At 42.6% G+C, this 14,466-nt stretch overlaps 1 protein-coding gene across 3 annotated transcripts in view; it reads left to right on the top strand.

The window, feature by feature from the left end:
* LOC138942205 (uncharacterized) overlaps positions 1 to 13,955 on the top strand; it is a 54,161-nt gene extending 40,206 nt beyond the window's left edge. For all 3 annotated transcript variants that reach the window (XM_070312255.1, XM_070312253.1, XM_070312254.1), the window contains exon 5: positions 6,680 to 13,955. In XM_070312255.1, coding sequence (XP_070168356.1) covers positions 6,680 to 9,225 — 2,546 coding nt within the window. In that variant the 3' untranslated portion in view covers positions 9,226 to 13,955. The remainder of the gene's footprint in view (positions 1 to 6,679) is intronic.
* The last annotated feature ends 511 nt before the right edge of the window (positions 13,956 to 14,466 follow it).

The following is a 14,466-nucleotide window of genomic DNA, read 5'->3' as shown; positions in this document are numbered from 1 at the left end:
GGAATGCGTTTGGAATGCACCGCGACTAGCTCTGCGGGTACTTCGATCGTCGTATTGCGGGCACGGAAGCTGCGGGAAAAAGGATTCGAGCTGGCACGCGAAGAGCGCGACTTCGCGTCGCGATGCCGCGACGACGTCCCACTATTGCATCCAACGTTGGGAATCCGATTTCCTACTTTTTGGACCGGAAATTGGATCTCGTGGCAGCGACCCACCACCGCCACCGAGGTCGCGACTCGGCGAGCGGTTAATTGGAGATACACGTGTTTGGTTCGGTTGGCCAGCTTCGCGCGAGCTTTTTCCCGCAAAAATAATATATCGACATATTTGCCAGGAGAGAAATATCTCCGTTCATCTCCGCGAAGAATCTTCCGATTCCAATAAAAACTTTTAGTTTTCTTCGCGAATAGCGAAGTGTGTCTGCGCGATAGTGTGACCACTCCCGTTCGATCCGTATCCATTCTTGACGCATTGCGGTAAAATAGAGAAACGGGAACAGGACAAACTGACAAGATTTGAGAGAGGAAGATGTTATTATATTGTGATGAAATTCTATTTAACTTATTTCTTTTTATAAATTCGATTATATATTAAGTTTGTGATTTATCATCAGGATAAGAAATATGAGTGATTAATAAAATGTGAGGCATTAAAAATTCGGCGTTTACTCTCAATTCCTAATAAGCTCCCAAAAAACATTATTAACAATCTTAATATTTTTTAATCTCGATAAAAATTAACGGCTCGCTATATGTGTGCATTGCGTATGCGTGTGCGTCACCGTACGAGTATCAGTGGGGCGGGTCAGTAGGTCATTCTACTCGGTGCTAAAAGACACTCACGCGTCGACGATACACACGCGTGCACGCGCACGTTTTGAATTAATTCACGCGTTCGCGCGTTTAAATCGAGTAGTTTTCGTCCGATGCGTCGTCAATATGTGATATCTGTACGCGAAAAGCGGAAAGGTATGGAGCAAGATAAAAATGAATAGTTTTTTATCAAATTTTCAAATACGATTATTTACATATAATGTAATAAATCTAGACCACAATAAAAGTTGTTGTAAATATATAGATATGTAAGTTATTTATATTTTTAATGGAAAATCACAAAAATTCTTTTTAAATGTATTTCAAAGATCAATATTACATATTTTATAGAGTTCAATTTAGTAAAAAAAGAGAGAGAGAGAGAGAGAGAGAGAGATTTATATTTATCGATTAATTCAATAAATTCTACAAGTGCGTGATTTTTTCTGGACCTTTGCAAACTTCTTCAAGGGACATGAGGTTTTAAAAATTTATATCTTTTCTATATTTTTCTTATTTCATCTTAAGATATCTCAACGTTTCAACTTGAAAACTTTCTCAAGAATATGGCGAAGCGAAATGTAATGAAATTACCGAGAGGAATATCGCGGGGTCGGCGAAAAATGCGCGACGTTGTCCACAATTGTGATCGCTGAAAGTTCTCTCGCGCGAAACGCTGCGCCTCGTAAATAACGTAAATTGCAATTTTTAATTCGCGCCAACGTCGGGATAACGCCGTCCGCTAGCGGATTCCTCGCTTCGCCGTCCTCCGTCGCGCGTTGTTCCACTTTCAAACGACGACGATGCCTGACACAAAAGTACGAGAAAATAAGCGCGTCGCGCTTTTATCACGCTCGCTCACAATGGCCAACTTTGCATTTAACGTTCTTTCCTCTTCCCCCAACAACCTTTGCACTTCTCCGTCGAATGCGGCTGTGCGAGAGCAGCCTCGTCAACGACCTCTGTTTCGCATCCTCGCCCGTTGATCCGAGCGAGAAAAATCCACGAAGAACGATGATTAATTCCTTGGCTGCGTTTTTTTTCGCGACGATCGTTGCGCAATATTTTTCGGGGAAATACATGTGAAAAATTTTGTTTCTGAATTTTTTAAAAGTCAGAAATATGAAAGCAGCCAGAGAGGAAACAGTAGACGGACAGAATTGATTGGTGGAACGGAAAATTGCGCAAACGTTACTCTGATTACCAGCTTAAAAATTGAAATAAATATCCATATGACTGCACGATTTAATTTTTATAAAAAGAGCAAGAGAGAATGTGTTCGCTCGCGTTTATATAAATATTCGATTAAAATCGTCCATTTTTGATTTTCCGGCGGAAAATATATCGTAATTTTTGTTAAAAGCTTTGACGACTGCTGCAATCGAGAAATCCGGTATGATATGTGGCAAACGCAAATTTAGGTTGTCGGTAAAAGAGTGGTAATATGTAAAAGGGGGAGGGGGGATTAAAAGGAAGAAGATGCGGCCGTGCGTTCTATACGCTCGATTTCATTCGGCATTGTACTATTTCTCAGCTATAAAAACGGCACGGGAACGCGGGGATATATGTCGCATAAGCTTAATGCAACAAACGAGCGGGAAAATAATCGTACGAGCGACCACGACATAAACGCACACGGATGCGAGCACACACTGGCAAAGATGTAATAACGCTTTCGGTGGCTCGATGCATTTGCGTTGCAGTTATGTTATGCTTCTCACGTTTTGTTCCGAGAGATTCTACCGTTTCATGCGTTGCTGCATTGTTCTCACAAGTTGCGAGATTATATATAATTAGAGAGAGAAGATAGAAATACAATAGATTTGTTAACAATAAAATATAAATATGTACGTCTACTCTTTCAATTCCAATTAATTCGATATAAAACGAATTTTTAAGCGTCACGTAAATGTATCGCTTAAAAATTTAAATGTCCATGGATATAATGTCAAACTCATGTTATTTATTCCATCGAGTTTTCAGGAAATTTCAGATTCCCCGCGAATCGTTTCGTGCAATAAATGTTAATAAAATTGATATCGTTTCATGAAATTTTAAACTTTGCTCTCTCGATTCGCGATGATACATTCGCGTTACATCATCTCGCATGAAATCGGGATGATCATTTGCATAATATTGTAGAAAGAAACGTAGCAACTCCATAACAATCGTCGCATTTTATATCGCCCCGGCGCGCTCGCATTCACATCCGTCTCAATCGAGAGAATACACGCGGTTCTTCAACTTCGCGCGCATGTCACATCATTTTCGAACAATGACACGCGAAGCTCGGCGTACAAAAAAGCTACGACAAAAAGCTACGCATCGCGCTTTTTATCGTCCGCATCCTTCTCGCTGAGTTTTTCTTTTTGCGCGTCAGATTTTGTGCGCGCGCTCGCCATCTGTATTCATTCGGTGCTCTCTCGTAAAAGCGAGCCCTTTCAAGGGACACGGTTACCTTCCGTACGCCTTTATCCTTTTCGCCGGGAATTGTCGGAAATTTTAGGACGCGCGACGATACGTGCTCTCACGATGATTAAAGGGATCCGAGATTCTCTCTTGACGGAGGGCGCCCGCCCGCGCGCGCCCGCGCGCCCGCCCGCGCGCGCAAATATCGCTCAATAACGAGCGGAAACATCGACAACTGTATTCGGCGAAAATATATAGACGCATGATAAATATTCATTTCTATGATTCACGGCGCGTCGAGAGATGCGTGTGTTTTTGGTGGGCAATAATGTTTTGCGCGGCGATAAATCCGGGAAGAGAACTCACCGCGAGTCCATTACTGCTGCCACGAGGCTCTTAACCTTAATGAATCTTTGCTCGGTTGTCAACCGAGCAGCGCATTTCTCTCGAAAATAACGTGCCACGCTACGTTTAGTCCGCGGTTAAAATCCTCCAGGACGTTTTTTCAATGTGACGTCAGATTCGCGCGAGATATCCGAGACTTTGCAAAAATTGCCGAGGGGCAGTTTACGAGTTTCGCATGAATTTCAAATGCGCTGTAAAGTGTGTTTGTTCACACTTTACATAGTTATTCCATGGATATTTCGAGTGTTTGAACATTATCTAAAATAGATATTTCTCAACATTCCTGAATATTATTGTTGTCCTCGTTGGTGCAAGCGTTTGAAGTTTTAAGCGAAAACATGTCGATGTAAATTAAATTCCTCGTTTGAAGAGAAAGGGAAATTTAATATAGAGAATGTATATTGGGAGAAGAAGAGAGACAGAGAGAGACAAAATATTCGCATGCACAGCGTATACTACAATTTAAATGAGTTTCGTAAAGGGTGAGAATTCCAGAGGATGTGTTTCTCGCTCTCGCTCTCTGCACGGAGGTTCGAACGAAAAATTCTCCTAGCGCATAATATTCCGCGAGAAATTACTTAGGCGTCATCCTGTCCTCCGGTTTGAAATATGTCCTCGCAAAACTGCGGAGGTCGGGCGCGGATCCGACTGTCGTATTTTGCGTTGCGGACCGGTATAATAAACGTTATTAGGAGAGACGAGGAGCGTCGCGCACGAGCCAGAGAAAGAGCTCCTAGCCGTCCCGTGTATATTCGCGAGGCATGACACGTGTATTTATGGGATATGACTGGGAAAGAGAGAAGGAGAAAAGGAGGCGCCTGCCGGCTGTCGCGGGATATTCCGACACGGTCCAGCATCTCGCATTTTCGTCCTGACGACGTGTAACACTCGTTCATTTGTACGCCGTAATGAGGCAACATGGGAAAACGACGTGCAACGAGCGTTAACGTGTTACGGCTAACGATCGTTGACTTTTTTCCCCGTCTTTCTAATTATTTCTTATCGCTAAATTCCGGTTGCACCAGTTTGCAGCCGTGCAAAGTCGAGCGTGATTGAAATTTCTAGGATCTCATTTACGTCACTCTCTCATCTGTAGAAACTCACGAGTTATGTATAGAGATAGGTGGACTTGTATAGGTATGTTATTAATTTTATTTTATACATCGATTATCTCGATTGATTTTTGACAGATTGCGCGCGCCAACATCGCTCCCTATTGAAACCAGGAATGTCCGAAGATCTTGTTTCCTGTTTCAAGGATCGTCGCGCGATAAACATCCGCGTCGATCGCGACGGTAAGATTTCTCCCCGACACTCGAGATGTCAGTGGCACTTGCGTCAAATCCCGTGGAACGCATTAAGCATCGCGCGTATAGCTGCTAGCTGGCTGCAGCATCCGCGGCCTTTAAATGCCCGACGTCCGGCGTTTACAGCGTGTACCGTAGAGATAGAAACCGTCGATCGCCTCGATAATACCGGAGAGAAAACGCCGGCCGGCCATTATCGGGACGTTTTCTCGTGAGATATTGGGCGTAAGTGACGGTGCGATCCGCTGCTCATCTCGTTCCCGGTATCCGCGCGCGGCGTCGCGTGAAACTTTATACGCGAGTGCGACGTCGTGGCCAATTACGGGGTGACGTTGAGCATCGAATGACCGAGAATTAAATGTAAACCTCGTCATTATTCTTTCACGGCGCGCTCTCAATCCACTCTCCCGCGTACACACACGTCACCGCCTCCGCGACGATCGCGTGTCTTTGGAGGCGACACTGTTGGAGAGTCCCCGGAAAAATCGATTTGCTGGAAATAGACCTCGCCGGGAGAATGATCCCCGGCGTCGTCCTCCTGTTCTCATCGCGCTATTCTCATAAATCGCGACAGGAGGCAGCCGATCGTTACCGTAGTTCAACGAGTCGGTCGTTAAAGATGGCAATCACGCTCGACGATAACCGATCGTTATACCCTTACGACCGATATGTGCCTATCACTTTAAACGCGATGCCCGTCAACACTTGAACACGCGAGACGTCCCCGACGTTTCCGTTCGACGTTGAAGAGGCGCCTCTTCTCGCGCGTTTAAGAGACTCTCTCTTTCGCGGGAGGATGACGGGCCGTCATCGTTTCTCCCGGTTCGTGGGTTCGTTAACGTCGCTGGGAACCCCAGATACCACACGACGTGAATTGCAATTTTGTAACAGGATTCTTCTCACGATGTACGAAGAGTGGGCTACTTAACGTTATCTTCTTGGACGTCTCTTTTTTTTCACGCAGATATATTGAAAATACTGTGGCTTTAAATGTTTATAAAGTTCACTGAAGAGAGAAGAGATACTTGAAACATCTCTCAATATGTTTCCACGTGACACACATTGCTGATCTAATCTTTGACTATTTAATGCTGAACGTTCTCACGAAATGAATAATTTCAGATGGGATATTTTAGATAAATTTAGTCATGGCATCTTCGAGTTTTATTGTGGACTCTCTCGCAATATTGTCGAGAGACTATATCCGAGATCGTCGATATGTCGAATGATTCGCAATGTATATGACATCGTCTATAGCCTGACGATAATGTTAAACGAAAGTGCGGACGCGTAAACGGGAATATATGCGTATTCTAGAAACACAAATTTATACGACATGGCTATTCGCGCGCGCGAGTTTATCGATTCTCATTGAGACACGTCTCTCTGTCTCTCTGTCTCTCTCTCTCCTCTCTTTCTCTTTCTCATATGTGTACCTAACATCCTATAAATTTATGCAGCCTAGAGGATCGTGACGTTAGTGATGCCGATAGGATAAATTAATCGAGCGAGAGCGCGCTATAATAAAATTAAAAATGATTAATCACGACGACGGATCTCATTACTCAAGTCTTCGTTTGTGCGCGCCGGTTCAAGTATAATTGGCTACTCTCTCTCTATCGTCGGTCCTTTTTCTCGCTATTCTCCTCGCACTCGTAGGACGAAGGTCACCGCCGTTGACCCACGCGATGAACCACGCCGGCTTTTTAATCGGTCATGACGACCCCCTGAAATTTCTGTTCGCAGGCGGCCAGAATGACAGCCGGCCGCGGATATTCTCGCCCAGGATGGACTACGACGAGTGGACGCCGCTGGGTCGCGGCGATCCCCTGAAGAACAACCCGACTTTCGACTACGTGCCTCCGGTCCTCGACAGGGTGCAATACTGGCTGGACTCGCATCAACAACGCACAACTGAGCCGTCATCTAAGCGCGATATCCTCGTATTAGGCGTGACCGCCAAGAAGACCAGTCCGAAGATACCCGAGCAGTTTCTAAAATTTGTGGACGGACCCAAGTTTACGCGAACCGGCAGCCAAGATACGACCGTGTACAGGAACGACTTCACCGGCAATGCTGGCGCCGAGCCGCCCAAGGTCGTCCGCACCACTAGCTTCCGAAACGGCTTGGTCGATTATAGAAATCAGAACAGATTGCAATCGCTACCGGCTAGTTATTATCCGAGCTCGTACTACGGTCAGAAGATCAAGCCATATACCATGATGATGCCGCCGCCGATGATACAGAAGATCGAAACGTCTACTGGTTTCAAGGTCGGCGCGTCCAGGGATAAGGTAATCGGCTACGCAGACGCACCCCAGCCGTTTAGCACGCAGACGGAGGAGGGGCCCGTTCTTCAGGATGCGCAGTATTATGGATCGCTCTCGAAGGATTATGGACACTATTCCCCTGCACCTTCGCAGCGACCGTATTCCACGTCCAAGGCGCCGGCGAGCAAGGTTGAGACCATTAAGAGCGTATATATACCGTCCGTGTCGCAGAGCACCATATCGAGATACGAGGCGACCACCGCGCCATCCGTGTCCTTTGAAAAATCGAATTTGATTTATCAATCGACGCAGACTCTGTCCGGCGGATGGCTCGGCAATAGCGAGCCCACATCATCTTCCACCCCGGGATTTCCTCCGGACGTTAATCAGGTCGCGCGGCAGACAACGGATTACTCGAAAGATCGCTACGAGATCGATCATCAACCCGCAGCCTCGTCCAATCACGAGGTTGTTGTCGGTCAAAACGCGAATATCATTGTAGATGATAATAATGATGAAAATGAGGAAGTAGTCGTGGGTCAGAAGGAAATCAGCACTGAGGCGACGTTCTCGTCGATGTCAGAAAGCGTCCCGCAAACGTTTATCGTCTCCACTACGACTGTAGATTCTACCGAACGGGAAGAGGAAACTGTGACTGACGTGCAATCCTCGCCAAAGATGCACATTGTCGTCGCCAACTCGCCGTCCAGCATCACGGATCTGGAAACGCACAAAGCGAAGAAAGGCCCGGTCGCCGTAGTAATGCCGACGAATTATATCGAGAAGAACTCGTCTTTGAGTTCAGAATCAGCCACAACTATCCACGCTTCGGAGAGTCCCGCCACATCCGAGATGACAAAGACGACTCATCAAGCGTCAAAGTTTCAAATGCAGCCAACGAGGAACGCGATAACAAGTTTACCGATCTTAACAGAAGATCATCCGTCCCTTTCCTCTGTGTCGAACAAAATGATATCGCCTTCGCAGCTTGCACCACATCAACTTCCGCATTCGCCTTCCGTTCCGGTAATGCCCTCCAAACACATAGGTAATTCTCCGCACATGTTCGTCCCTCCGGCGGCTTCTCAATCGATGATGCGTCTTCAGACCGGACCGAATCATGCCATGATGCACTTTATCGGCAGCATGCGTCCTGGCTTCCGGCCATCCTCGCCGATATCCATGTTCCACATGGCGCCGCCTATGGCGCACATACACGCGTCACCTATCAAGGACATGATGCCGCCATTGCCGAGCACAGAACAGGCTTATCAACAATCTCCGCAATCATTTCCCGTGACCTTTACCAACCCACCGTTGCCATCGACTTTCGATACGCAGACCACCGGATCCGGTGAGCGGCTGACGATTGACCATCAGCCGTCTCGATCATCCGCGACAATTGTCGACTCAATGACTACTTCGTCGCCATTCACGCCGACAATTTCGTTGATCGCGGAATATACGCCTACTATGGATCACCGGGAGAGCACAAGGCCCAATCAGTCTCCCTTAGTGAAGATCCTCGGCGCCGAAGAGACCACGAGGATGTCGACGACTCTTGCGCCATCGACGACCATCCCACCGCGAACCACGACAGTGCCAAGTCTGACTACCGATCCGATATTCTCGCACTACAAACAACCGGCCAAACCAATCCGCGGTCCAATGTACCTCATTATCCAAGGCCATTCGAAAGTAAAGACCTACAAGCCGACAGTGAACAAGCACGGCGTGCCCGTAGAGAACAACGAGATCGTCGAGAGCGCAACCGAGCGACAGCTATCAAAGCTGGAACAGTTGATTCACGAGAACACAAAAAACGGCGCTGTCGATCTGGCCGCTGAGAAGAAGAAGCTGGAGGTGGAGAGGGCGCGCGCCGAGGAAAAGCGCGTTTCCTCTCGCCGGGAAGACAGTCTCATGAGCCTAGTCGAGAGTGGCTTGAGCGGCTTCACTGTGTCGCCCTCGATGGAAGACGAGCGTCACGCGTCCAATTCGGTCGCGAGCATCGAGATCAATTAAGAATCCGTCGTTTGCGCGCAATTCTCCCGTGAGGGGGGATACCAAGCTTCGTAAATGGATGCTGAGGGCACTTTCCGCGTCCTCCTTGCGGCGGAAGGGCAACCGCCGTTCTTTCAGTAGGGGCGAAAACTTTCGAAAGAAGCGAAGAGTCTCTCGATTTATATTCGATTGTTGCTTACATGCGAAGCCGTTGGATGAAAATCGACGAAAGTCGATTACGCGCGAGATATAGGGATCGAAGTTTCATGCGGCTGATCTTCCTAGCAACGTTTTCCAATTCCAATGCGGAAGCTATCCGGGAGATATGTGTAACTTCAACACACCGGTAAACGAGGTTTTACATTGTCATTTATCCTGTTTATCGTTCCGTGATATTGAATGCCTCTATGTACTTTTTTTTCACTTTTTTTAAATACCGCTCCTATGGGCAACCTGAGCGGATTTACGTATTTAAAGATTTATAGATAACGATATCGAATTACATACGGGATGACAAGTGTACGGTAAATGGATATAAATATTTATCGCAATAATAATAATTTATTTAAATTATTGAAATATAATTCGTCGCTTTGGTCATGCCCATTACTTTTATAATTATTATGATTGTTATATTAATGAATACTTTTCAGATAATTTATTATTTATTTTGCGTAATATATATATACATAGGATAGGTATGCCATTAATTAATTTTATTTCGCGTATTAAACATGCATAAAGTTTTGCGACACGAGGTGTGTGTGCCGCAACTATAATTCCATCAGCGTCGAGACTATTATAATCGTATAACAATCGACGTGAGAGATTCGAGGCAATTAACGATGCGATTAATTACGTTTTATTTATTTATTTATTTTTTTAGACTCTCTGTGTCAATGATTCATCACTGCGCGTCCTATAAAGGTTGGTTACAAATTCGCGCATCCATCACGTACTGAGATTTCTCGAGTAATTTGGATCTTTGTCGCGCGAAGATGATTCATTTCCAAATTTCTCATTAAATCGCGCTACTTGGCGGATCTTGTCGCCACCTTGCATTTTTTCGTGGTCGCGTGTGTGGAGAAAGATTGTTTTTTTTTCATCTATCTTTACGAGTAGATATATATTTTTACGGATCGTCGCGCGTCAACGCGTTCGTTTACTCGAGATCGACGAGTATCATCTCACGGTGATGACAAATCCTCGCTGTCACCGGATAACAGAGGCTCAACCAGGCAATTCTCTCCGTGTCCTGCCACACGCTTTCATCCACGATGAGAAAAGCACGCCAATTTCATATGTGCCAGTATACATAACGTTAGGTATGTATATATATAAGAGCATAATTATATATATATATATATATATATATATATATATATATATATATGTATGTAGGATATCTCATACATATATAGATAACATACAAACTGATAGTACCGATATTCCTTATCAAAAAACAAGCATCTTTTTCCTTTGACAATATTTCCGGAAATGTATCATTTTTCTCGAGGTATCTTATATTTCTTTTATACAATACAATACAATGCATTTGCTTTCTGCGTAAAACTTTATGCATTTTATTATTCGTGTAAAAGTTTTTGTAATTCTGTTATAATTAAATTTAATATACATTAAACATATAGACATTATTATTTACATTGTATTATAAAAATGGTAAAATTAATTACAACGGAATTACTGAAATTTTTGCATCAAAAATCATTTACGCGAAAAATCAAGAAACAACGAATTCACTCTGTTGGCGTATAAAATAAATAAGATATCTTGAAATCCGCAAAAATGCATTTCCGGAAATTTTGCCAAAGGAAAAAGATGCTAATTTTTTGATAAGGGATACGATACTGTCTGTATCCTGTCTATATGGGATATCCTGTATACATGTTACACGCGTCAGCGCGGAATAAGCGATCGCTCGACGATTCTGATCGCGCATTCGACCTGTTTTTACCCTCGACGATAGTTACCGGGATCGCGAATGTATATGCAGCGAATGAGCGTGAATTGAAAATCGCGTTTCACTCGCTGTTTTACGGCGCGCGCTTTCTTTCACAATCTAAATATTAAACGAACCCGTTTACGATTATCGCGGAACAATATTACCATGGCGGATTACTGGCTACATAGCTACTATCATTGAGGACGTAAAGCCGCATCTCGGACCGGTCCGGGCAATCGTTTAATTGCGACGCAGACGTAAAGCTTATGATCGTGTGCTATATGCATATAACAATATTATTTACCATGCGGCGTAGTTGAATAGAAAGAAATACAGGATATCGCAGAAGTAACGGATTTCTTTTTGACGAATTGACATGGCGAAGATTAATTCAAAAAGTTATCCTTTCAATGCAATTTTTACTCTTTTCAATATGATTACTGCACCTTTAAAACGGGAGGATCCGCTTCTAAAATTCGATAATATTGAGATATTTTGCTAAAGATTGATTCTGCAAAATCTTTGATTGGCGCCTCAATATTTCAGCAGAACGTTTTATTTGTCGCAAAAGAAAGCTTTGTAGCTGCTGAGATATCTTGTATCGCACGACAATTGGTCGATGTAATTTATAGAGGATTTTGATGTTAAAGATAGATTTCTCTTTTTAGATATTTATCGTATTTATATTGCGTTAGATGCAGAAATCGAAGGCGAAAAATCTCATTAATCAATCCAATATGCCATTCAATCTCCCTTTAACACGTTTGACATATATTTGATATTTTCGAGACTTTTCGTCTTCAATTATTTATATTTATTCTATAGAACTTTCGTATTTATTGTAACGTCGATCGCCGGCAAAATAATATTCTAATTCTCGTCGTTCCATCCTCGTTCATTTCTACACGGTTCAAATTTCCATTCACTCCTCGTGCGAATCCCGTTCTTCGATAATATTGCAAATGTTGTAAAAGAACACCGAACTCCTCGCGCTATATCGAGAATGACGATGGTTTTTCTCGAGTTTTTTTAATTTTTATTTTTTACTTATAAAAGATCTTCGAGGACCGGCGGGATGCTCTGTAAAGTATCCTAGGTGTCACGCAACGTAAACACTCTAGCTTAACACTAACACTAGTCTTACACTCTATCAGTTACCAAACATATCGCGTACGTACTAACAACTCACACCCTGTATCACGATGCCCTTGTTCGTAGCGATCGTAATTAGGCGTAGTCAAAGTATCGCGCACCCACACGCAAATATATATACATACATACATACATACATACATACATACATATATATATATATATATATATATAATTGTGTGTGTGGGTGTGACTCACGCATACATACGATATAGTAGTATATACTTCATATATATACACATTATACGCCCATACGTATTTATATATAAATGAATTATACGTACTTGAGACGATATTGCGTGAGCGCGCCATCGCTATTACCTTAATTAAGCATTTGGCGTTACGTTTTGCACGCACACGTTGCAATGTGCGTTGAGTTTATGTACGACATAAATTGTACCTGACTGGTCACTCACACACGCGCGTTCTGTTGATTCTTCTGTTTTATTAATAAAGCATCTTATTATCGATTTCCCGATTAAAAACTCCTTTCGAACCGCCGTATCCTTGATAATCCATTAAACATGAAAGAGAACACAACTGCGATTTTTGCAGAGGAAAAAAAACAATTATAACATTTTTAATTATATCCAATATATAATGTGATTAGTTTAAAACTATTCGTAATTACGTAGTTATTTTCTCTGACTTGATACGTATGTACGTACATATATACACGTCACATTGCACGTGCCAGTCGTAAATTATATTGGAACTTTGGCGCTCCAGGATTCTAACGGGATGAGCATCTGTCAAAGCATAGATCGATGCGTCCAGGATTGATCATGACGGATGAAGTTATATCGATGATATTGAAACGATCATACGGTAAGGCGAGAGATTATATTAATTTCTGTACGATTCGACGAATGCATCTCGATTCAATAGGACTTATTAAGGGACTGTTAAATTCGGTCATTAAAATCGAAACGAATAAATGCAAATTTTAATTGCATTTTTATGCGGCCTCGAATTGTATAGAAGCTATGTATCGCATCGCAAATTTATCACTCTGTTTTAATTCATCCGGTATGGAGCATATTATACGCTACAAATGTGCGATAATTATTAATTTGATAATTATAAAATGACGTCAATGAAAGGACATGACATAATATCTTGATTTCCCTAATGAAATAATTTTAGCTCGCGGAAAATATTATCGCGCGGAGATCATGATGTATCGAAATTTAGATGTGAATTTAATCGCGTAATGATTACGCGCTATCGGCGATTAAATGGGATGCATTTTTTTTTACCTGACAAAACACGATATGCAACTCGTGTCATCTCGCTTCGCGCGTTTATTTCGATTATCCTTAATTGAAGCGGTCAAACTCGTACACGAGAATGACAAATTTCCTGTGTGCGAACTGATTGCGTTTGCAGTTTCGCTCGAAGTGTTTGCGGTTCCGTAAATTCTGCAATTATTAGCTCCCATCGGGCCTGATTTATGATGCTGGCTTACCCGATCGCGCCGCTTGATGGAAATATGATATTAAAATGACTCCCTTTAATGCAAAATATTTTCCTGGAATATATAATAAATTGATTGCAATAAATAAATTTTGCAATTTATTTGTCGAGCTTGATGCGACTTGATTATAAACTAAGAGACCCCGATATGCTAAACATTTTTTTCCTTTTTTTTATTGCGGAGAATATAAATTATTATATTTTATTTATGTTACATTATATTAATAAGAAATATATATATATAATATTAATATAATAATATAAATTGATTTTTATTGTATATTTTATATTAGTTTATTTATTTTTTGTATTTATTGCATATATATTTTTCTTGAGAGATTGATATATTAAAATATAACTTTTACATGAAAGATTAAAAAAAATGTTTAATTGTTTGCTGCCATTTAATTACAGGTGTGGAGCAAAGAGATCGCGGAGAAAAATCAAAATTGTTGAAATCGATAGCGGATTCAAGTGTGGGTGAATGAAACTCCGGAGATAGTTAACTCGGGATGCATTAAAAACACGAATTTAAGATTAATTTATAGCGTAATTTAGTTTCAATGTCGGTGAAATAAATTTCTCGCGGCGAATAAAGGTCTGGACCCGGAGGCCCCGCAACGCTCTCACGTCGGAAAAAAGAATCGGCGAGACGAAGGGAGCAAAAAAGG

This window comes from Polyergus mexicanus, unplaced genomic scaffold (genome assembly GCF_030449975.1).
Source record: "Polyergus mexicanus isolate NDT 795.1 unplaced genomic scaffold, iyPolMexi1.0 SCAF_22, whole genome shotgun sequence".
NCBI lineage: Eukaryota > Metazoa > Arthropoda > Insecta > Hymenoptera > Formicidae > Polyergus > Polyergus mexicanus.
This window is presented reverse-complemented; position numbering and strand designations above follow the sequence as displayed.